This window comes from Perna viridis, chromosome 6, assembly GCF_037379345.1.
Source record: "Perna viridis isolate PV_CMFRI_1.1 ecotype Kerala chromosome 6, ASM3737934v1, whole genome shotgun sequence".
Taxonomy (NCBI): domain Eukaryota; kingdom Metazoa; phylum Mollusca; class Bivalvia; order Mytilida; family Mytilidae; genus Perna; species Perna viridis.
The window spans coordinates 42966082-42988343 of record NC_142450.1 but is presented as its reverse complement, the minus strand read 5'-3'; the positions used below and the strand labels follow the sequence as shown (position 1 = coordinate 42988343).

The 22262-nt window shown below is 32.8% G+C and overlaps 1 protein-coding gene across 18 annotated transcripts in view; it reads right to left on the bottom strand.

Moving 5' to 3' along the window:
* LOC148615067 (mitogen-activated protein kinase kinase kinase 15-like) overlaps positions 1-22262 on the bottom strand; it is a 65520-nt gene that overhangs the window by 41457 nt on the left and 1801 nt on the right. For 15 of the 18 annotated variants that reach the window (XM_088589697.1, XM_088589699.1, XM_088589701.1 and 12 more), the window contains exons 2-5: positions 12859-13005; positions 11501-11723; positions 9563-9595; positions 76-248 (exon numbers count right to left, since the gene is read on the bottom strand). In XM_088589697.1, coding sequence (XP_088445823.1) covers positions 76-248; positions 9563-9595; positions 11501-11723; positions 12859-13001 — 572 coding nt within the window. In that variant the 5' untranslated portion in view covers positions 13002-13005. Of the gene's footprint in view, positions 1-75; positions 249-9562; positions 9596-11500; positions 11724-12858; positions 13006-22262 lie in introns of those variants that run through there. The other 3 variants (XM_088589700.1, XM_088589709.1, XM_088589716.1) reach the window with 2 other exon arrangements.

Below are 22262 nucleotides of genomic sequence, written 5' to 3'. Positions count from 1 at the left end.
GAGAAGAACCAGTCAGGTGTCTATGGCCCCAGATTTATTCTAATTTTAGTCCTTATTATCCTTAATCATACTAACATGTTTTCCTTTTGTAATTCTACGAGTCGTCTTTTAAGTTGATTATGTAGTGATAGACCCTTTTCTGGATGCATACAGATGTCTTGTGGTAATGTGGAGTTCTCTACAACCACTGGTGTAGTATTATTATCAACTTGGTAAGGTAGAAACTCAACATTGGCACCACACGATAACTAAAAGGAAAACAAGATAGCATCATTTATAATGTAAAAGATAGAGTGTGAAAAAAGGAAGCAACAGAAGATCACAGCAGTGGACACTACATGTATAACTGTATAAAATCCACATTCAAGACATTAAAAATAACATCAGAGCACACCATACACATTGCTCTTTAAAATACAAATTCATGACATTGAAGATACATTAGAGCACACCATACACATCACTGTATAAAGTACACATTCATGACATTAAAGCCCCAACCAGTGCACACCAGATCACATCAAATACATCACTATATATAAAACACATTCATGAATACATCAGAGCACACAATGTTAAAGTACACATTCATGACATTGAAGTTCACACCAGAGCACACCATACACAACACTGCAATAAGTACACATTTATGATTTTGAAGAATGCATCAGAGCACACCATATTCCTCCATGTATAAATGACACATTCATGACATTGTAGATTACATCAGAGCACACCATTAACATCAATGTATTCAATACACAATCATGACATTGAAGATCACAACAGAACTCACTTTAATGTATTAAGTACACATTCGTGACATTGAAGATTACATCAGAGTACACCACATAGATCACTATATTTAATACACATTCATGGCATTCACACCATAAAAATTATTGTACAAAATATGCATTCATTGTATTGAAGATCTCATTAGACCACACCATTAAAACCACTTTATAAAGTACACATTCATGACACTAAAGATCACAAGAGAGCAGACCATATACACCACTGCATTTAATACACATTCATGACATTGAAGATCACATCAGAGCACACCATACACATCACTGCATAAATGACACATTTATCAAATTAAAGATTACAACACAGCACACCATATTCTTCACTGTATAAAATACATATTCATGACATCAAAGATAACATCAGAGCACATTGTATATATCACTGTTTAAAAGACACATTCATGACATTGAAGATCACACCAGAGCACACCATAAAAATCACTGTATAAAATACACATTCGTGACATTGAAGATCATATCAGATCACACCATATATATATCAATGTATGAAATGCACATTTATGTCATTGTAGATCATATCAGATCACACTATATACATCAATATATAAAATACACATTTATAATAGGTTATTAGTATTGGTTAAATGATAAAGCAAGTTTAATGAAAGTTCAATAAATTTAAAGTAAAGTATTAGTTTGGATATTGTCTGCAGGTTTTGGTAACGTTTTTCAAATTTCATGTTATGAATATTGGTTTAAGTTATATTTAATGTTAGTGTTTGGAGAGTAACCTTTCTTTATAACATTGTAGATAAATGTCATTTTATATATATATTAGCATCTTGACACCAAAAAGATGTCAATATTTTAAAATTAATCATCTTGCATTTATGTATATACATTACTGAATGTGCATATCCAGTCCAGGAACCAAGCAAGTTTTAATTGAAAATCAAGACATAGGCTGGATCAAAATTAATCTAATTTAAAAATTTAATGAAATATGGTATACCAAGACAACTTGAGATGAACCTTTTCTTGACATAGACTCAGCTGTAGGATTAACATTTACATTTATAATTCAAACACCGGAACTCACCAACTTAATACTAATCATTCATGAACACATTTAAGATGAAATCACACATATTTTCTCACTCATCATTGTCCATTACACAAACAATGGACACAAAAAATGGTTAAACCTTAACACCAATTAACCTTGAATCTGCATGGAGAATAGTTGTAAAGTTATGATAAATAGATAGTTGCACAGTAACACTGCTGCAACATGTAATTTATTGCAACATATAATACATAGTATATTCTAAATGAAACACTTAGCCAAGAACAGTTAAAAAACATCTAAAATTTAACCGAACTGATTAGTAAGACATCCTTGTGCTACATGAATGACAAAAGCCTGCCAAAAACCCAAAGTATTTTTAGCTGGAAAATATAAAAATGGGTAAAACAGTAACGACACCCCTAAACAAATGATGCAAATACCCAGGAGAAATTACTTTCATTCTAATTCAATACTTCAACCGAATGAAATTATGAAAGTTTTTATTCTACCAAATGTCACAGTTACAAAGATGTATGTTCAGAAAAATAAGGTAATCCTACTTAAATACCAATTAGATAGATCTGTAGCAAGATCAGACAATTACATTTTAGATATGGATCAAAGAATGGTCACAGGAGCTATGAATATGATAGTAAAGTCAGTAGAGAAGAAGAGCAGAGGACCCTGGATGAAGTCAGGAGTGTGTCAACCACCAGGAAGAGCATTCATGGATGACATGACAGTTACAACAAAAAAGTCATTGAAGCCAACTGGACAATACAAGAACTGGAATAAGCCATCACCTGGGCAAGAATGAACGTAAAACCAAGAAAATCTAGAAGTCTGGTGATCAAGAACTGAAAGGTGACAGAAGAAACATTCAACGAGATAATACCAACAGTCTCTGAGAAACCTGTGAAATGTTTGTGAAAGTTCTTCAATGACTCACTTACAGACAGGCAGAATATAAGGGAAACTTGTAACCAGCTAGATGATTGGATGAACACTGCTGATAGGAGTGGACTACCTGGAAAGTACAAAGTATGGATTTATCAATATGGGATATTACCTCATTTGCTTTGGCCTCTGCTGGTGTACAATGTACCAATGACCATGGTTGAAGGAATGGAGACAACAGCAAACAGCTATTTGAGGAGATGGCTTGGTGTACCAAGGAAATTCAGCAGTATTGGATTATATACTTCGGGTCAAAATTACAGCTACCTCTTAAATCCATCACAGAAGAGTTCAAGGTGACCAAAGTACGGCAACATCTGATGCCACGAGACAGCAAAGGATGAGAAAGTACGAACAGCAAGGGTCGAAATCAAGACAGGGAGGGAGTGGTCAACAAGGAAGGCAATTGATGAAGCTGTGTCACGCTTGAGGCACAGTGAGATAGTGGGAAGAGTGGTAATCGTAAGGGACTTGATGTCACACCAGCAGACAAATGGGGAACAGCATCAGCAGAAGGAAAAAGAAAGTTAGTACAGAGAGAAGTCCAGACAATAAAGGAAGACGCTAGAATGGTGAAGGCAGTCAGAATGAAAAAACAAGGAAGCTGGTTAAACTAGGACGGCGCAGGACAAGTGAAGCTAGTATGGAACAATATATGGAAAATGGAACCATCCAGACTGTAGTTTAAGCTGAAATCAGTGTATGACGTCCTTCCAAGTCCTACCAACCTTGCAATTTGGGGACTGACAGAAGATCTGAAGTGTGTACTATGTGGAAAGCCAGCAAATCTAGAACACATACTATCACCATGCTCAGTTGTTGAAAGATGGAAGGTACACTTGGAGACATGACATAGTATTAGCAGTATTAGCTGACACCTTAGAGAGAAATGTAAAGAAGCCAAAGAAAAAAAAAGAAAGCTTGAAATTTGTCAACTTTGTGAAGGAAGGTGAGACAGGACACAGAGCTAGTGTTGAAGGAAGTGGTCTATTAGGGACAGCAACAGATTGGCAGATTTCAGTAGACCTGAGACAGAGAATGGAGTTTCCAATAGAAATAGCAGTTACAAACAAGAGGCCCGATATTGTCATCTGGTCAGCGACAACAAAGCAGGCAATGCCTCTAGAACTAACTGTGCCATGGAAGACAGAATGGAAGATGCATATGAGAGGAAGAACCTGAAGTACCAAGAGCTGGTGAAAGATTGTCAACAGAATGAATGGAAGATCAGGTTCTTCGCTGTAGAAGTGGGATGCAGAGGTTTCGTTGGACATTCCATGTAGAGAGCACTCAGAGCCATGGGGATTACTAGAGCAGCCAGAAGATCTATAGGATGTCTGTGTAGAAAGGCAGGTTGTAGAGAAAGAGGGCAGACAAATGGAAGACCAATAACTAAGATGAAGAGCTAAGTGGTTCCGGGATGGGACTTGATCATTCCAGTCGGCACACCTCTGGATGTTGTAGTGGACAGTGGCGAAACAGCTGAGAAAGGAGGATCCACCTGAAGACGGAGCCACACATCATTCTACCAAGATGTATACAAGTAATTCAAACACTGACAATCATGACCACAGTTTGTTGTCAAAAGATTTCTATTTATAAACAACCATTTTCATTCACCATCTTCATGTTATAGAAATTGTTTAGTAACAATAAAAAAGCCATATTATAATAATGAAAGTTTGATATCTCTCAACTAGGGATGTCTTGATTTTATCAATCTTAAAAAATGAACTACCGGAATCTAAAGTCTGTTGCAGAGATCTAATGCTGAGTCTCAGTTTTTGGTCTATTTCTTTAAAAATTGTTATCATTGAGATATTAAAGAACAAGATGTACCCAACACAGCACAAAACTCTTTAAATAACCTGAAAACAGTTGCACTCTCTTTACCTCCCTTAATGCTCTACTCCTTTGCAATGCCTGTTTCAGTCTTTAATGTGTTATGATCTCTCGCTCACGCTTGTGTGCATAATATGGCTATATCTGCAGAAGACTTACCAGTACTTATATTTTTATGCAGTCAGTATAACTGCCAACAATTTTTTTTGAAAAAAAGCACCTTATGGATATGTTGCTCAAATATACAAAAAATATAAAAACAAGAAAAGAATTCAATGCAAATTAGCTTCACTCATAATCAAATTTTTGGTTTGGATAAAACAAATGGGTTACACATTGATACCAGTGACTTTATTTTTGCTTACTTCATGTATGGCTTGCTGAAATTTTAAGAAAGGTAATAAAATACACATCTATGGTCATCAACACAGATTTCTTAGAAGCTGAGAAAAAAAAAATAAGCTCACTTTAAGTGACACAAGAGCATCAGCTTTCTACAAAGAAATTCAGATAACATTACTAAGGAAATCAGCAGTTGAATGGTGTGTGTATCCTTGAAAAAGGATCAATTTTCAATGTATTGCTGGGGATTCCACAAAGGATATGCACAGTTGTAAATTTTTTGAAAATTATGGGTTTCTATGGGAAAGCTCAAACTGAAAATTAACATTCCTACAAGCAATGATGTCTGCTGTCCAAACTTAATTAATCTTTTTGGAAATTCATTTTTTCTACTTGCCAAATGAAAAGTGAAATGTAATAAATATTTTATTCTCACCAATATTTCACTTGCACCCAATGGAAGGCATTCAGAATCCTAGAACACTGACAAAAAATCAAAATCTCAACAAAATATTTATTCAAAAAACATGTGCCATAATTTGCAGACAAACCACTTCAGATTAAAGCAAAGACCTCAATCAATACCATCAAAATCATTATATAATCATAAAAGAACTAAAATAGTACGGCAATAAAACAATAATAAAAAGCTTACCAGATAACAACTAATTGTCTTTCTAATTATATCTGTAATATTATGACTTATCAATCCGATGCATTGTTCATATCAACAAACACGGAAAAAACAAAATCAGCTGTCAACAACACAATATCAGTATGTCATAAAGAACTATGAGTTTTCAAGCAGCTTATAAAATATTAATATTGATGTACTTATTTTAAGTTTATGTCAACAGTGGAATTAATACACTAAATCCAACTGGGAAAAATAACTAGGAAACTGTGTCAATAGCAGTCTAAACTGTGTCAATAGCAGTCTAAACTGTCTACATGTAAGAAACTGCATTACTATTAATGTTGATATATCACCTTACTTAATTAGGTTGAAGGATTACTGATCAAGCCATCTTCCATTTAATGCTTCAAAAGTATTAATTTAATAGCTTCAATGCAATGATTCTGTTCTTAGGGGAAATCTATGATCACTTCACATTTATTTGATACATTTGTTTGGGAAATCTCTGCTGTTTGGATACATAGGAAAATTGTCTGTGGTTTGAGAAGTTTCTGATAAATGAACAGATGAAAAAACTATGATTCATGGGAACATTTTTGTAAATTTTGGAATTCTCTAATCAAAAGAAGAGCTTTAATTCTTTGAACCATGTTTTGTTGTTAGGGGAAATCTTTGATCAGTAATGGTGCTTTTATCAATGAGAAAAGTTTTGTGGCTTGGGGAAATCTGTGAACAGTAAAAGTGCTTAAATTCATTGAACATAGTTTTGTTGTTTGGGGAAACCTAAAATAAGTGAAAGTTCTTTCATTTAAGGAAAATTGTTTCATGGTTTTTGTGCTACAATTCATATAAAACTGTTTTGTTGTTACAGTAGACAGGATTTGATTCAATGGAAAATGTTTTGTTGTCAGGGGAAATCTCTGAACAGTGGAGGTGCTTTAATACATGGAACACTGTGTTGTGGTTTGGAGAAACCTTTGATCATTGAAGGGAAAATTTTTTTGTGGTTTTAGGGGATCTCTGATCAGATCATGAAAAAACATTTTGTAGTTTTGGGAAATATCTGATCGATGAAAGTGCTTTGACATGACATGTGGAACAAAACTTTGCTGTAGTCTTAAATCTGTATAACTGGTTTGATTTACTGAAAAACTTTTGGTGGTAAGGTGATGAAGATGGCCATTTTAAGTGTCTTAATCTATGGAGCTCTGTTATGTTGTTAAAGGAAAATCCTTAACCTGGAGAAGTGCTTTGATTCATGGGAAAATCATTTGTGCTTTTGGGAAATCTATGATTAGTTGAAATATTTTCAATTCATGGGAAAAAATATTTTGTGGTTTTTGAAAATCTCTGATAAGTTACAGTGTTTACATTTTTAGTTATTTTGGGAAATCTTATAAATCAATATAAGTGATTTTATTCATGAAGGACTGCACAGCTTAGTTGTTCCAGGGAAATTTTTTTATCGGTGATAGTGTTTTGTGAAAAAAAAATAAATAAAAAAACGTCACAACTTCTTAGTTATGTCCTCCAAAAATAACTGAGAAATCAATACCTATGAGGCTATGTTCTTGGTATTCATCCATACAGCTTTGTCATTATGTAACAATGTGTAAAATTTAACAACAATTTTGATACAATATGTTCAGATAGTGTAAATGACATACATAATATATCTTACTGTTAGCAATGTTCTCCAATTTCATTCAAATCACTCAATGAAATCAACTCCATTAAAAGAATTTATATCAATTTTGGAGAAATACCACTAGAAGTCAAATCATATTGAAACAGCTGTTACAAAAACATGTGTTATTGGAAAAAAATTTCCTTTTTAAATCGGTTATTAGGGCACAATGTTAATACACAATAGTTGCTTAAGAAATCTTTCAATGAGTTTATATATTTTTTTACTACAAATGAAAATAAAATTTTCCAAACAAATAATCAGACTTAGTTTCTTCATTATACCCTAGTAGTTACACATAAAATTTTGTACATAGAAGCAGCAACAACACATTGACTAATGAGTGGATGACAATGATTTTTATGATCACTTTATTTCCTCAAGCAAGTTTTTGGTAAAATTAATATAAAAATATTAACTTGTCATGAAATTTGTCTGAATTGGAATAACGAATGCCCTATGGACAAGTATGAGTTTATTTCTACATCAGTTTCTTGTACCAGGACAATCAAATAATATACCCTGTAATCAGCACACTAAGATCAAGTATGAATTTCAAAACAAAATTCAAACCCAACCAAATGAAATGCTTAAGAAAGAATCTAAAACTGAACTAGAATGTTATTCATGAGATTTTATTATGTGGTAAAAAAAATCATAGTTTGGGAGCAAACGCAGAAATGGACAATTTTAATTTTTCCTCCTAGCACAATTATAGCTGGATACTCATTGACAATGCAGTGACCAGTAAATACTTATGTTTTTATTCATCTAAATTATGAAACAACAACAAGATTCATTGATTTAACTTTATCTTTCTTTATTATCTTTATAAGATAAACTATTTTCCGTGATAAGAAGACTTTTGTTCAAAATTATGTATTGCAAGAAAAGGACACTGAAAGTTAATTGACTTGACTAGACTTGAAAATACTTGATATAGGAATTTGTCAAAAATTTGTTCAAATTGTATTTCCTCACAGTTCTATTAAAGCCTTATCAACATTTTGGTTTCCTGTCAAGTCAGTGCAGTACTACTGTCTATTAATGTACCAGTGACAGACCATGTAAATTCAGACACTCTATTTCCTGTTTTTTCCTCATTTTCCACTTAAATGAACCAAATCAAGAAAGATAACTTTTACAAATTGCCAATTTCATTAAATTTATATATTTTTTTACTTGAAACTACAACAACTGAATGACAAACTACAAGCAAGCTGAGTAACTTTTTCTGAACAAGCATTCTGACAGTATTGCTGATGCAATACAGTGTCCCCTTTCGGCCTTTGAACTCACTGCCTTTATGAGATTTTTTTTATATATGTGAACTAACAATGGATGGTGTTATTTTTTAACAATCAAGAGAAAATAACTCTTGAACAACAAAAGCAAATTCCATCAAAATCAAACCTGAGCTTCATTTTACAGTAGATAATAACAATTTGCCGCAATAATATTTAAATTTAATTTGTAACTTGTCATGATAAGACTAGCTAAAGAATATGAAATCAATTGGATGAGGCATTACAAAGAAAAGTCTGGAAAACATAAAATTTTATGAAATTTTCTATGTCCAAGGGACACAACTTCTGTAAAAATCATTCAACTGTAACATCATTCAAACTTAACTTGTAACTTGTCATGATAAGACTATATACCAAATATGAAAAAAATTGGATGAGGCATTACAAAAAAAAGTTCAGAAAACATAAAATTTCATTAAATTTTCTATATCCAAGGGCCATAACTTCTGTAAAAATTGTTTAACCGTAACATTATTCGAAGCTCACTTGTAACTTGTCATGATAAGACTATATACCAAATATGAAATCAATTAAATGAGGCATTACAAAAAAAAGTCCAGAAAACCAAGTGTGACTGACGGACTGACAGACTGACTGACAGACTGACGGATGGACGCAGTGCAAACCTAAGTCCCCTTCGGCATTTGCCGAAAGGGGACAATTAGATGTAATAATTAATTGAATGGGGTTTTGACATGCATGAATCACCTCCTGTGTAATTTTTATAAAGACATGTTACTTACATGTAAATATCTGAATCAATGATTATGTCAAAAAGAATGTTATAATAGTGTTCTACAAAGTATATATTCAGGTATTGTAACAATTTGTTATGTTAATACCCTGTCTACAAAGGATAAGGGAGTTTTAAACTAAAAGGGTCCAAGAACTGTATTAGAAGGTTATTCAATGTTAGAACAAAAACTTCAAAAGAAAATTGAGAACCTTCTGTTTCATTCTGGTGCTGTCAAAAAGTGCCTGAAATAAATTTATTATATTTGTTATACCCTGTAACTTCTTATAACAAATAATTAATATGTTATGGTTTATCATCCTATGGTAGATATATTATATCAGGACATGAAAGTTTGACCAATGTTGTGTTAGTCTAACAAACTGAGCTGGATCTTTATTGTGCTAGCTCACAGACACCAGACATAAAACCCACAGGAAGGCATGCCACAATGATACATTATTTTGACTCAAAACCAACAAAGTGTCACTATATTTCCTAATGCTTGGTGGAGAAGCAGTTACTATAAATTTTGAAGTCGTTAATGTGACTTGGTGGGGATCAACCCTGATCTTCAGGCAAACATACTACCCCAAGACCATAGAGGCAGTTAAACACAAAAAAACAAATAAATATATCATATTTGAACAAACCCTTTAATTCCTTATATCTGACATATTTGGAATGCATTGGTGATCACATGTACAATGTACAAAACCACAATGACTATTGAATATCTTGAATGATACTTCATTAAAAATGCATAATGACAGTATTTGAATGAGAAATCTAACATTCTATCCAAGACATATACATCTACTAAAATAGTGTCAAATGGACCTGTGTAGTAAAGTCATTTATATTCAATTAATAAAATGCTTCGCAGGGAGCAGTTAAATACAACTGCAGAGGTTAAACCTTTAACAGGTGGCGCAAGCATTAACACATGGGTCAAGTTTGATAAAGCTTTGAATTTAAGATGCGATTAAACAATTGACAAAAAGTAAGAAAAAAAATCTTAGTGACCTCATTTTGACCATGTTTTTAGTCCAAACCTCCAAAATCAATCACAGTCTTCATTTTGTGGTATGGTACATTGTGATAAATTTTCAAAGAGATCCGTTCCCTTTTTCTCATTTTTTCAATCAGTAAAATGCTTGTTTATGACCCCTTGTTCTTACTTGGTTCAAGTTATAATCCATAAAATCTATCAAAATATTAGTTTTGTGGTATGAGCAACAATGATGACGACCACAAGGTGTACAAATACAGTGCCAAACCATTGTATACAATAACATTTTCTTTGTGATCCCATTAAAAAATTCAAATACAGGAAAAGTTTTTGACTTAAAGTAATGGTTACATTTTAAACTAATAACCAATTAAAATAATCAGGGAATTAACAAGACAAGAATTAATGACCCCTGACCCCATTAACTAACAAAATAAACTGGAAATTATCAAGACAGGAACTGCAATCCATTTAAACCCAGAAAGTTATTTTACTACACAGACATCATTAGCCACTTAATGCAAGTAAATTGCTCAATCAATCATATAGAAAGAAACATATACCATATAAACCTTAACAAGAACCTTATGTGAAGAATAGACAGTATCCATAAGATGTTTGTTTCATGACAACTACTCTGTCATCATAATGCCATCTATTAAATGTCCAAGACATGGGGAACTCCTTTAAGCAGAGAGAGACTGGTAGAACAGTCATAAATCATATAATGGAATGAGTCTACCCTTAACCCAAAGCAGAAACCAGTCAAATCTTCATGATGTCTTGATATGCTGTCCCTTCAAATCAATTTCTCTCAGTGTTGTGTTAACTAAATACTTAGTCCTAAATACAATTCCAGATAAAATTGCCAGGTTTTTCAGTAAAAATAGGCCAAGTGTATTAAGAAAATCTGTACTGTAACATGTTATAAAAAACAAATTGGAATGATAAGCTGTTGAATTGGTCAACTAAGTAACACATAAAGCAACAATATTCAAGCTTTTAATTTCCCCAGCTGAGTTTTTTAAGTTTTATACCATTGCCATGCTGTATGCTTTGTTTATTGTGTGAAAGAAACAGAATCACACAAAATATATTGTAAAAAGAACTAGTAGTACTTTTGAGGACAATAAATTACCTTTAATGACAGGGACTGCTCAACATCTGTGTCATAAAACAGGACAATGTTGTGTTTCATACCCATACTCTGTCGAACACCAATGTGATAAAACAGGGCTGACTGTTGGACAGGGATAGTCATATCAACAACAACAACATCAGCATTGTAAAATTCCTCCAACACTGCGGTACTGCCAAAATCTAACTTCTTAAATGGAACATGCTCTAATATTGCATCAATACTGAAAAATATCAATAAGTCATAAATTAATTTTCTCTAAAAAGTCTTCCTGAAAAAAAAATTATTTACATAACTGAAAATTTTATTTTGCGGAATAAGCTGACATGATCATTTGCTTGTTATCAATAATTTGATTAAATACTTGTTGTTTGCTTTACATCCTATTGCAAGTATTCTGGCATAATCAGGACAGTAAAACAAGCTGATAAAATTAAAGTGAAACAGAAAATTAATAAACAATCTGTGAGTTTATTCCACTAAAGATATCTTTTTATTCCATCTGTACAAATGTTCAAAAAATGTAAGGGGTCAAAATATTAACTGAGACATAAAACCGGAAAGCCAAAATGACAGTGATAAGTTGTTATGAACTAAAAATACTGTGAGCAAGCTCACAAAGAGAATACCCCCTTCAAAAGGACTTACAACATGTAAATGTAATACCTTAAATTTGGATTATCTCCTTTGAGGTCATCCAACACTAATAAAATTTACTTTGTTTGTGAAGGGGGGGTATATAAAATGTGACAGACGGACAGATAAACAAGCAAGGATAAAGCAGTATACCCCTACTTCTGGTTTCAGGTCAATGGTAGGAATAGAGATTGGATGGGTAACGTGGGAAAAAGTTGGCTGCTACTGGAAAATTGAAGGTGAGTGAAAGTCAGCTGCCATCTGTAGTGGCTCCAACGAGTTTACTCATAACTGAACACTCGAATGAGAATTTGAGTGTTGCATTGTTCTAACAGTTGGTCTTTAATGAGTTGAGGAAACGTTTATCATTGAAGCAGGGGTATCCTTTTTAACTAACTACGGTACATATCCATGAAGTTCTGTGGGCTGAGCACCCAATTATTTGTCAAGACTTCTATCAAATCAAAGCACATTAATTGCCTAATAATACTATGCATGAGACAATAAATGATTTTGGGGTCCATTTCTGGCTTAAACAGTGGACTATTTGGTTCTTGAATTTTTTTTCTTAAGTATGTAGTTTTTTGTTATTATTTGATTAAGATCATGAAAAGTCTTTCTCAAAATATATCATCATAACAAGAAGAAAAGATAATAGCTTCCTCAATCATTCAATTACCCTTTTAAATTTTAAGTCAGAAAAAAGTTGGTTCTTCAAATACCTCTTGCAAACTTTCTCTATCACAGTAAGAGCTGCCCTCCTTGGTGAGTCAATTGCCCCTAGATTAGCTGTCGCTGAAACAGACTGTCTGTCAACATTTGGAGTTGACTTCCCCCAACTGTCCAGTACACACACAACCTTCATTTTTCTGAAAAATACATTTTTAAATAAGTGCATTTTCCAAATTGTATTGTATAAAAACAATCAATAAATCAAAGTATAAAAGGATGTAATTTGTAAGATAACATGCCACCACTCAAAGTCACTCAACAAAACAATGATTCAACAGATCATTCTGAAAGTGTAAATAAGAGAAGTAATTAGACACTGGCCCCCATTAATCTTCCTTACATAAGTATTATTAAGGAGAAGTTTTTAACAAGGTTTGAATGGTTAACTCCTATTCACAAATATTCATTCCCATGGTGACTGATGTGATCAAATGTTGAAATCCTACAATTCCTGGGCTATACAAACTAAAATCTCAAGTAAAAACATTGTCTGAGTAGATCTAATTAAATGATATCACCAAGGCAAAGAAATGCATTTGTGAACGGTGAAGCAAATATGTGGAAAAATTTTACATTTAAGTACTCATATATAAACTTTGACAGTTGTCAAACATTATTGGGCAAATATAAGTAGATCTCTCATTTTTGGACAATATTTTGTGTTTGACACAGCATTAGTCTCTTGTATAGTGTTAACATGAAAAGTGTATGAAATAGATGAAAGTTGCAGTGTTAACATGAAAAGTGAATGAAAGTTGCTGTATGACGTGTACTTATGAAACTTGCCATGTTCATGCAAAAAATCAGTTGAGCAGTGCAAAAAAGTACTTGATCAGATCTGTAAATCATTCAAAATGTACTTACATACAAAAAATAAACTCAACATGAGCAAAGTTTGGAAGGAAGTCAAATTTATGAAATTTATTAAGTCCAACACATTTTTTCCCTGTTCATGATAAAACAACTGAACTCTTAAAAGCCTGAATCATGTTTCACCTTTCAAGGGCAATTACTCTAACAAGGAGTTGTCAGACATCTTTGATCCAATGCAGGCTTTTGTCGGCCTTATCTTAACAGGGGTAAAACTAAGAAAATACCAGCTGGTAGCCCAGAATATCTTTATTTAATATTTTCTATATGTTTAACTAAATTTAACCAAAAGTCCACAAAGCTAAAAATGTAGTAGCCATTGGCTACTGGGTGACTGCTTATTTTTATTCTAATTTTAATTCGAATTTGGCTAAACCTAATAATTTTGGAGATACAAGTGAAAAACTTCTGTCTGACCCCTATGTTCTATTTTTAGTAAAGGCAGCCATGTTTTTCAAAAGATAAAAAATACCCAGTCCAGTTCTATACAGGGCACCCAAAGGAACATTTATACCAAATTTGGTTCAAATTCATCAGGTAGTGTTTGAGGAGAAGAGTTTTAAAAAGTTGTTAACAATGATGAATGATGACAATGGATGCCAAGTGATGGCAATAGCTCACATTGCCCTTTGGGCTAGGTGAGCTAAAAATGACAAATAAGTTAAAAACTACATGGCCATTGGCACTTTGTGGCAAGGGCATAAAACAAAAAAAAAAAAAAAAAAAATATGACACCTCTTAGTCTTCAATACTCATGTAAGACTTATAATAAAAGTTATCTTAAATCAGCACCTACAAGCATAATTTTTTTGAGCAATTTTATGAACAAAACCAACTACTTGTATCTACATTGTACATCAATACAGTTATTGATCAGTAAAAAGGAAAATGAAAATAACAAAAGGAAATAGATAGTAAATATCTTAATGTGTTTTATCCAGAATAGAATTTTAAAAATTAATGGGAAGTAATATGCTTTGCATGAGAAAAAATATATATAGTATTAAGCAGGTAGACCTAGGATAAGGGACACAACACTTGAAATCAGTGAGGTCACACTAACATCTTCCAGGTCAAATGCTCCCCCCTCATGTAGTACTAATAACACTGAACTTAGATCTATGCATTGTAAGAGCATTATTTGTGTGTATTCTGATTAAAGGTAGTCAAAATAAAGCTGACAATGTGTACTTTAAAATCATATTTGTAATAAACTACAAAAAATGTATGAATATTGTTTACTAGTGTGAGTTATTTGCCTCCATGCTGTCTGTTAACAAAAAAGGCAAAAATGTAGATTTTTAGTATTATTTATTCATGTAAATTTTGTGAAACAATATTCATACACTTTTGTAGTTAATTACATATATGATTTTAAAGTACACATTCTCAGCTTTATTTTGACTACTTTTAATAATAATACACACAAATAATGCACTTACAATGCATATGTCTAGGTTCAGTGTGTTTTTGGTACTACATGGAGGGAGGGGGGGGGGCATTTGACCTGGATGTGGTTAGTGAGACCATATAACTATGTGTGTATTCTCCCATTCACACAGTGACCCTTATCATTGGGGCATTTCCTATACAAGACAAGTTCCAATGATTTGTAAGAGTTGTGTCCCTTACAAACGTGATGACTTTTCATTCAGAATTGTCAACTTTCCTTTCATCTGTGGCAACATCCCTTCAGCACCTGTGTATGGAGTGTTCATATCACAACTCATACGTTATGCCAGAGCTTGCCAAAACTACGCACACTTTTTGTTTTGCACTAGAACTCTAACAAATAGGCTTCTGGAACAGGGTTCATCATTACAGAAGTTTTATGTTCGTCATCATTAACTCATGGATCATTATGGTGTATCCATCTGCACCGTGGAAACTGATTAATTCAACGGGTCATAGTTTTCCTTTCCTCGTTTGTCTACCCCGGACTTGACTTTACATGAGCAACTCGGTTGGTGTTTCTAGACAAGCAGAGGATGCTTACCCTACCAGTGCACCTGGTCCATGCTCCCAGTTTTTGGTGGAGTCAGAGTTGCTCTTTTGCTTTTGTTACTTTGTATGTATGATTTTAGTTACTTTATGTTCTTTGTTGTGTATGTCTGTTTTCCATGTCTGGTCTTTGTCCTTGGATAACATTCTTTTGATTACCGCTATAACCTTGGTTCCCTTGATTACTCTTGCTCTAGGTTTATCTCCATAAGCATCATGTAACAGTCAAGGACAAAACAAAAATTAACACTTCTCACATCTTTGCTGAAATAAAGCCGGGTGATAGCAATGGATAACTTTGTACAATTCATAACATATTAATTACTTTATCAGAGATGTTATAGTATAAGTGTACTCACATAATTTAGAAAGAAAGAAAAATCCACATACTAAAAACATACTGAAGTATAAAACATTGATCAAAATTTGTTAAATGGATGAAAACAATTAGCAGTTTAACTTCCTTTTACTGGGTATGCAAACATACAAGTATGGATAGAGAAAGAGTTCTGACGTATACAATGCCATCATCATATTTCCCAAAGTTATTAACCTTTCCCTGAAAAATATTCACACATTTTACTTCTGGTACACCAAATAAGGAATCCATTCTAAGTAAGGGTTTTCTGCTTCACACACACGTAGATCAGATATAGGAAAATAGTCATATAAAGGGCAATAAGACTAGAATACTGACACTCAGAAAGGACCAAATAACAACCAAAATTCATAATGTACATCTATATCCTTTTTCACAAAGGAAATATCCCAGGCATCAAATGGAGATAAATGTTAAATGTATAATGCTTTAGCTCGAACTCCTATAGTATATATATATTTCTCTATGCACTTCAACATATGATGCCCAAAATTCCTATAAAATGTCATCCAAATCTCTTGCACAGTTTAGGATGAGTCATGTTTACAATGTTATAACATGTAAAACCCTTGATTATCTCCCTTTAGAGTCATCCTGCAATAATTATATTCCTTCATGCACATCTACCAGTACATATGATGCCAACCTTCCTATAAAATTTCAACAAAATCACTTGAGTTGATCGGGGGAGTTACACTTACAAGAAGTGGAATGACAGAAGAATGGAGTGTATGGAATTTTATTTCAGGGGTATAATTAAACGGTTGGTTGTGTAATGTCACAATCAATATGCATAACATTGACCTTGATGATGTACACCAATACAGAGAAATTAATGTTATGAAACAGATAAAAAATGTCTGATCTAAAAACACTCTTCAATGGAGATATGGCTTCGACTTTCTGTGATTGTTCTATATGCAGTTAAGTGACTATAAATGTAGAATGCTCATAGGTTCAAAATAACATATGTCCAAGGTCTGGGTCACCCAATATCTGTCCTACAATGTAGACCTCTTGAAATTTCGCTCACCATCAAAGTCCTTCATGCATCTTTTCAACTCTTTTAAAGGCACTTTATTGAGGACTTTAGATTCTTCTCAATTGGTCTATTGATTTTAAACTAATGGAAAAGTCCAAGAATATGAACCAACATCTCTCTACTCATTAAAGTAAAACTTATTCGACAATTTTTCAAATGATTGTAACAACTTTATTAATCTGAATAATTTCTTTTCATTTTTTCTGGATCATGACACAAGAAAATCTAGAAGCATTAAACACAATAGTCATGGTGAATAAACCAAAGCATAAAAACCTGATATCAGATATGCATAAATTACATGTAGCACATTCTTTTCTAGTTTAATTGTATGTTCGTGGCATCTTCTAAAATATTCATCCTTCCTTCACAATTAAAAAAATATCAACGGCAAGCGAACATTGCACTTGGCTAGTGCTAATTATTTTGCACTTACCAAGTAGGCAAGTGATAATTTACTGACCAGTATTTACATTTTAATGACCCTGAACGATTCAATGATTGTTTTTATTATCAAAATATTTCAAAACATTTCTACCAACCTGAAACTGTATGTTCGGTTTATGGGTTGTACTTGAACCAAGCTGACTGGTGAAATTTTATTTTGGTGAGTTGAAATAAAAAGTTAGTATGTAAATCTGGCAAGAAGAATATAAAAAAGGTTCACATTGTGAAGTCAGCCTCACATCTTGACCTCCACTTAGAAATCGATGGTAAAGGAAAACTATTGACCAAACTTTACGACAAACATGATGACTTTTCATTCAGAATTGTCAACTTCTCTTTCATCTGTGGCAACATCCCTTCGGCTCCTGCGTATGGAATGTTCATATCACAACTCATATGTTATGCCAGAGCTTGCCGAAACTATGCAGACTTTTTGTATCGCTCTAGAACTAACAAATAGGCTTCTGGAACAGAGTTATGTTGCTACAAGATTGAAGTCATCACTACAGAAGTTTTATGGCCGTCATCATGAACTCGTGGATCGTTATGGTGTATCCATCAGCACCATGAAAACTGATTTATTCAACGGGTCATAGTTTTCCTTCCCTCGTTTGTCTACCCCGGACTTGACTTTTTATGAGCAACTCGGCGGGTGTTTCTAAAAAAGCAGAGGATGCTTACCCTACCGGTGCACTTGGTCCATGCTCCCAATTTTTAGTGGAGTCCGAGTTGCTCATTTGCTTTTGTTACTTTGTATGTATGATTTTAGTTACTTTATGTTCTTTGTTGTGTATCTCTGTTTTCCATGTCTGGTCTTTGTCCCTGCATTACATTCTTCTGATTACCGCTACAACCTTGGTTCCCTTGATTACTCTTTCACACACAATGCACACATATATTTCTCTTCCATCAAAAACAATACAAACAAGTTCAAAGGGAAATAACTACTGTAATCTTGTCTTTTTAAAAGCTTTGTGGACATGATTTTATCCTGACCTAAATCTGTGACAACTGTCCCATACTAATTAATGCCAACTTGTACCAAAAACTGATAAAATCAGTAACCTTAGGATTATAAATTAGTACACATGAATGCATACAATAATTATAGATGCTTGTGGTACATAAATAAATGATCTTTGTTTAACAAGTTGGTTATCTCATTAGTTGCTAAGAAGCAACTCAAGAACTGGAGCAAGGTAAGAACAGAACATGATAGTAGGATATTGCCAGAAAAAGTGTGACAATGTCAGGCTGATGTCATGCAGGTCATTTTTTTTGTCAAAACAGAAAAAGGATAAATTTTCAATATTATACTCTACATATGTTATAAGTTTCATAATGATTCTCATATATTGAACCTGATAATGGACTGTACATTAGGATGATCTAACTTATGGTTCTAGAAGATGTGTTATAATATAGTACTTTTGAGTAACAATCTATATAGGTGGAATCCTTAATTCTGAAGATTTTTGCTTAATTCTAAGTATGTGTATACAAAATGTACTTTGTATTACAAATACATGTACATGTAAATGATGTTACTACATTTACAAAACAATTCTCAGAAGGACTTGGTCACTTTTTCAGCAGAATTTAATTTGTATTAATCATATTAAATAGTATGTTTCAATTTTGTATGTGTAATACAAGTATTGAACATGGAAGAGATGTATATGTATAAGCTTTGAAATAGCTAAAATCTACCTCAGTGAAGGAGAATGGATTTGACTATGCTATTTTAATTAATCAAATACTTTTTTCTAATTTTCTTTTGTGATTTGCCCCCATCATGCATTAGTTTTACATTTCATTTGTTTGCATTTCAAAAACAGAACTACGACACACTACAGATATTCTCTGCATGATTTTTGGTAAGGCCAATACATACACTGTATATATACTTAATTAAATGGTCTAATGCAGCTGCACTGATCAATATAAAAGCTATCTCATTAGGAATGCAAACAATTGGTGGATGATGTTTAAAGTAGACTAAAGTCAACAGATATACTGCTGGGAATAAGTATTAAATAATCAATACAACTCTGTGGGTTCTGCATTCCAAGGTGATATCTTAATGCCACTATAGCAGCAAAGCCACTTGTTACAACATCATTCAGGCAGTACCAGTATACTGTAAATAATGTTACTGCATGTACAAATAGGTGTCTGTCACTGCATGGATCCAATACTTTATAATATGTATTCATTTCCAGGATCATGGATTATGCATGTCATAGATTTGTCATTTTAAATAGTATGTGTCATTATAGTCTTATCAAGTCTATAAATAAAAATGTACTACAATACAAGTACATAAATCATAAACTTTTTAACATTGAATATAGAATGACCTGAGTTAATGGAGATAAACCTGTTTACCATATCAAACTTTTCCTACCTTTTATGAGCACATTATTTTTCCAAACTTTAATTGCACTCTCATACAATGTATTGTAATCTGGAATTGTATTTTCTCTCCAGTGTGTAGAAGAGATAATCTGGTAAGAATATGCCCAACATGCAAGTGCATAGTTTAGTCAATCTAGTTCCTATGAACCCTATCATTATAAATAAGGCATTTACTTAAGCTCTGACATATTTGTAATAATATTATGCTGATAAAAGTCAGAAATTAAATACACTTATCAGCACCAATACATTGGTTTATTGATTAATTCTTAGAATTTTATATGCAAGTATACACATATTCATTTCCTACCAGGAACTACATGTACATTTGAATAAATAACAATATATGCTTAAATTGCAATTTAGTACATTGCCTCAATAAATGCAATACTACCAGCTACATTGTACTAAATACTTAATACAAACAGAAGTGATTATTATAGAAGTCACATGATTCCCATAGTTTTTTAATCAACTATATATATATACATTTTTTATGGCCTGGGAACTATTGTTTTGCCTATCAAATCTAATCTAAATCTAAAGATACATAATACAGACTCAGACATACACAATGTAAATGCATGTGTAGCATGCAAGACAAACTCTGCCCATCTCTCACATTATTGGTTTATCTTAATACATTACACAGTGCAAGTTTATACAGTGCCAAACAACCAAACAAAATTTCAGAATTTGTTTATCATTAGTCCACAATTTGCATTGTACCTAAATGTAAATGGAAACATACAGACCATTACTAAATCCCTCTAACATGTCCTGGTAGGGAATATTAAAGTACTAGAAATGTTTATAAGACATGGAATCATCTGCCATTTTATGCAGGAACAGGTGAAGAATTTATAATGATTTATGCACAATAATTAATTATATTTTTGTAATAAAAGAGGACATTGTACTTTGATCTATTGTTCACTAATGAAAGACCATGAAAGCATATATTATACAGACTGATATGGTCAAAACATATATGAAATGTGGTTGATGGTATATGAATGTTTTGACATCAAATGGGGAGTTAAACAAGGGTGTTCCATGTCAGGTTTTTTGTTCCTTCTAATCATGTTATCAGATAATGTGGCCAAACATGGCAGAGAAAAAAAAAGGAATTAGGTGGAAAATGACTACAAAATTAGACAATGTAACAGTCAGCAATACAAGAGGCACCAATGAGGACATCTGGACATCTGTCTGATAATATCTATCATCTTTTATGGCTGTGAAATTGTATAGGCCAATACACACAAAGAGATTAATCCTGTGAGAATACTCGTAATTGCATGCAACAAATATTATTGTGTACCGATAAAATTTGTGTTGCATGCAACAAAATTTAAAACATACAGGATTTTTTCTAAATAGAACATAAAATGTGTTGATGAGATTTTTATCTGCAACAGCTAATTAAATGGCTCATATAGTCATAAGTAAACTAATAGGTCAATCAAGCACATGCATGCTTTAAGTATGAATGTATGTAGCTTTGTTGACTTTCATCTGATATTTCCTGTAAAAGGGCATGACAGGTCTTTTTGTAGTCCTTCACCTGACCAAATATGCCTAACCCAAAATTTCCATAAGACTTTGATGTGTCTGTTCCAAGTCCTTCTCTTTCTCAATACACTTATCAAAATTGTTAATCATATAAGTGTTTTAGTATGTTGTTGATTTGAGTAAAATATGCCCCTTTTCAGACTTCAGAAAAATATATTACAAAATTTAAAGGGAAACTGTATTTACGAGAAAACATTGAGACCCATTTGTACATGGAAGTAATACAAAATACATTGATAAAATAAGATGCAAGTGCTTCTACTAGATGTTTATCTTCTAGTCTTTGTGAAAAATTTGAAATTTAGAAAATTCAAGGCATGCAAATAACTAGAGAAGTTAAAATACCACTATTTTATTCACTATTCTGTTCATAGCAAATAATACATTTTTATTTCAAGTTCAAACTCACTATTTTTGACCAAAAAAAGGTCTTCTTGTGGAAAACAAGCTACAATGTTCAGTCAGTACATCTTTTGATGTTTGAGGGTCTGGCACTGACAACCATTGTGCTAGAAACTCATCATAAGTAACAGCATATAAATGTACATGTAAGTTAATACCGGTAGTCATTACAGTTTATTCATAATTAATTGCACCAAGTATCCTGTTTACTGTCCAGAAGAATAACATTACTTTACATGTGGCACTAAATCTGAATCTGT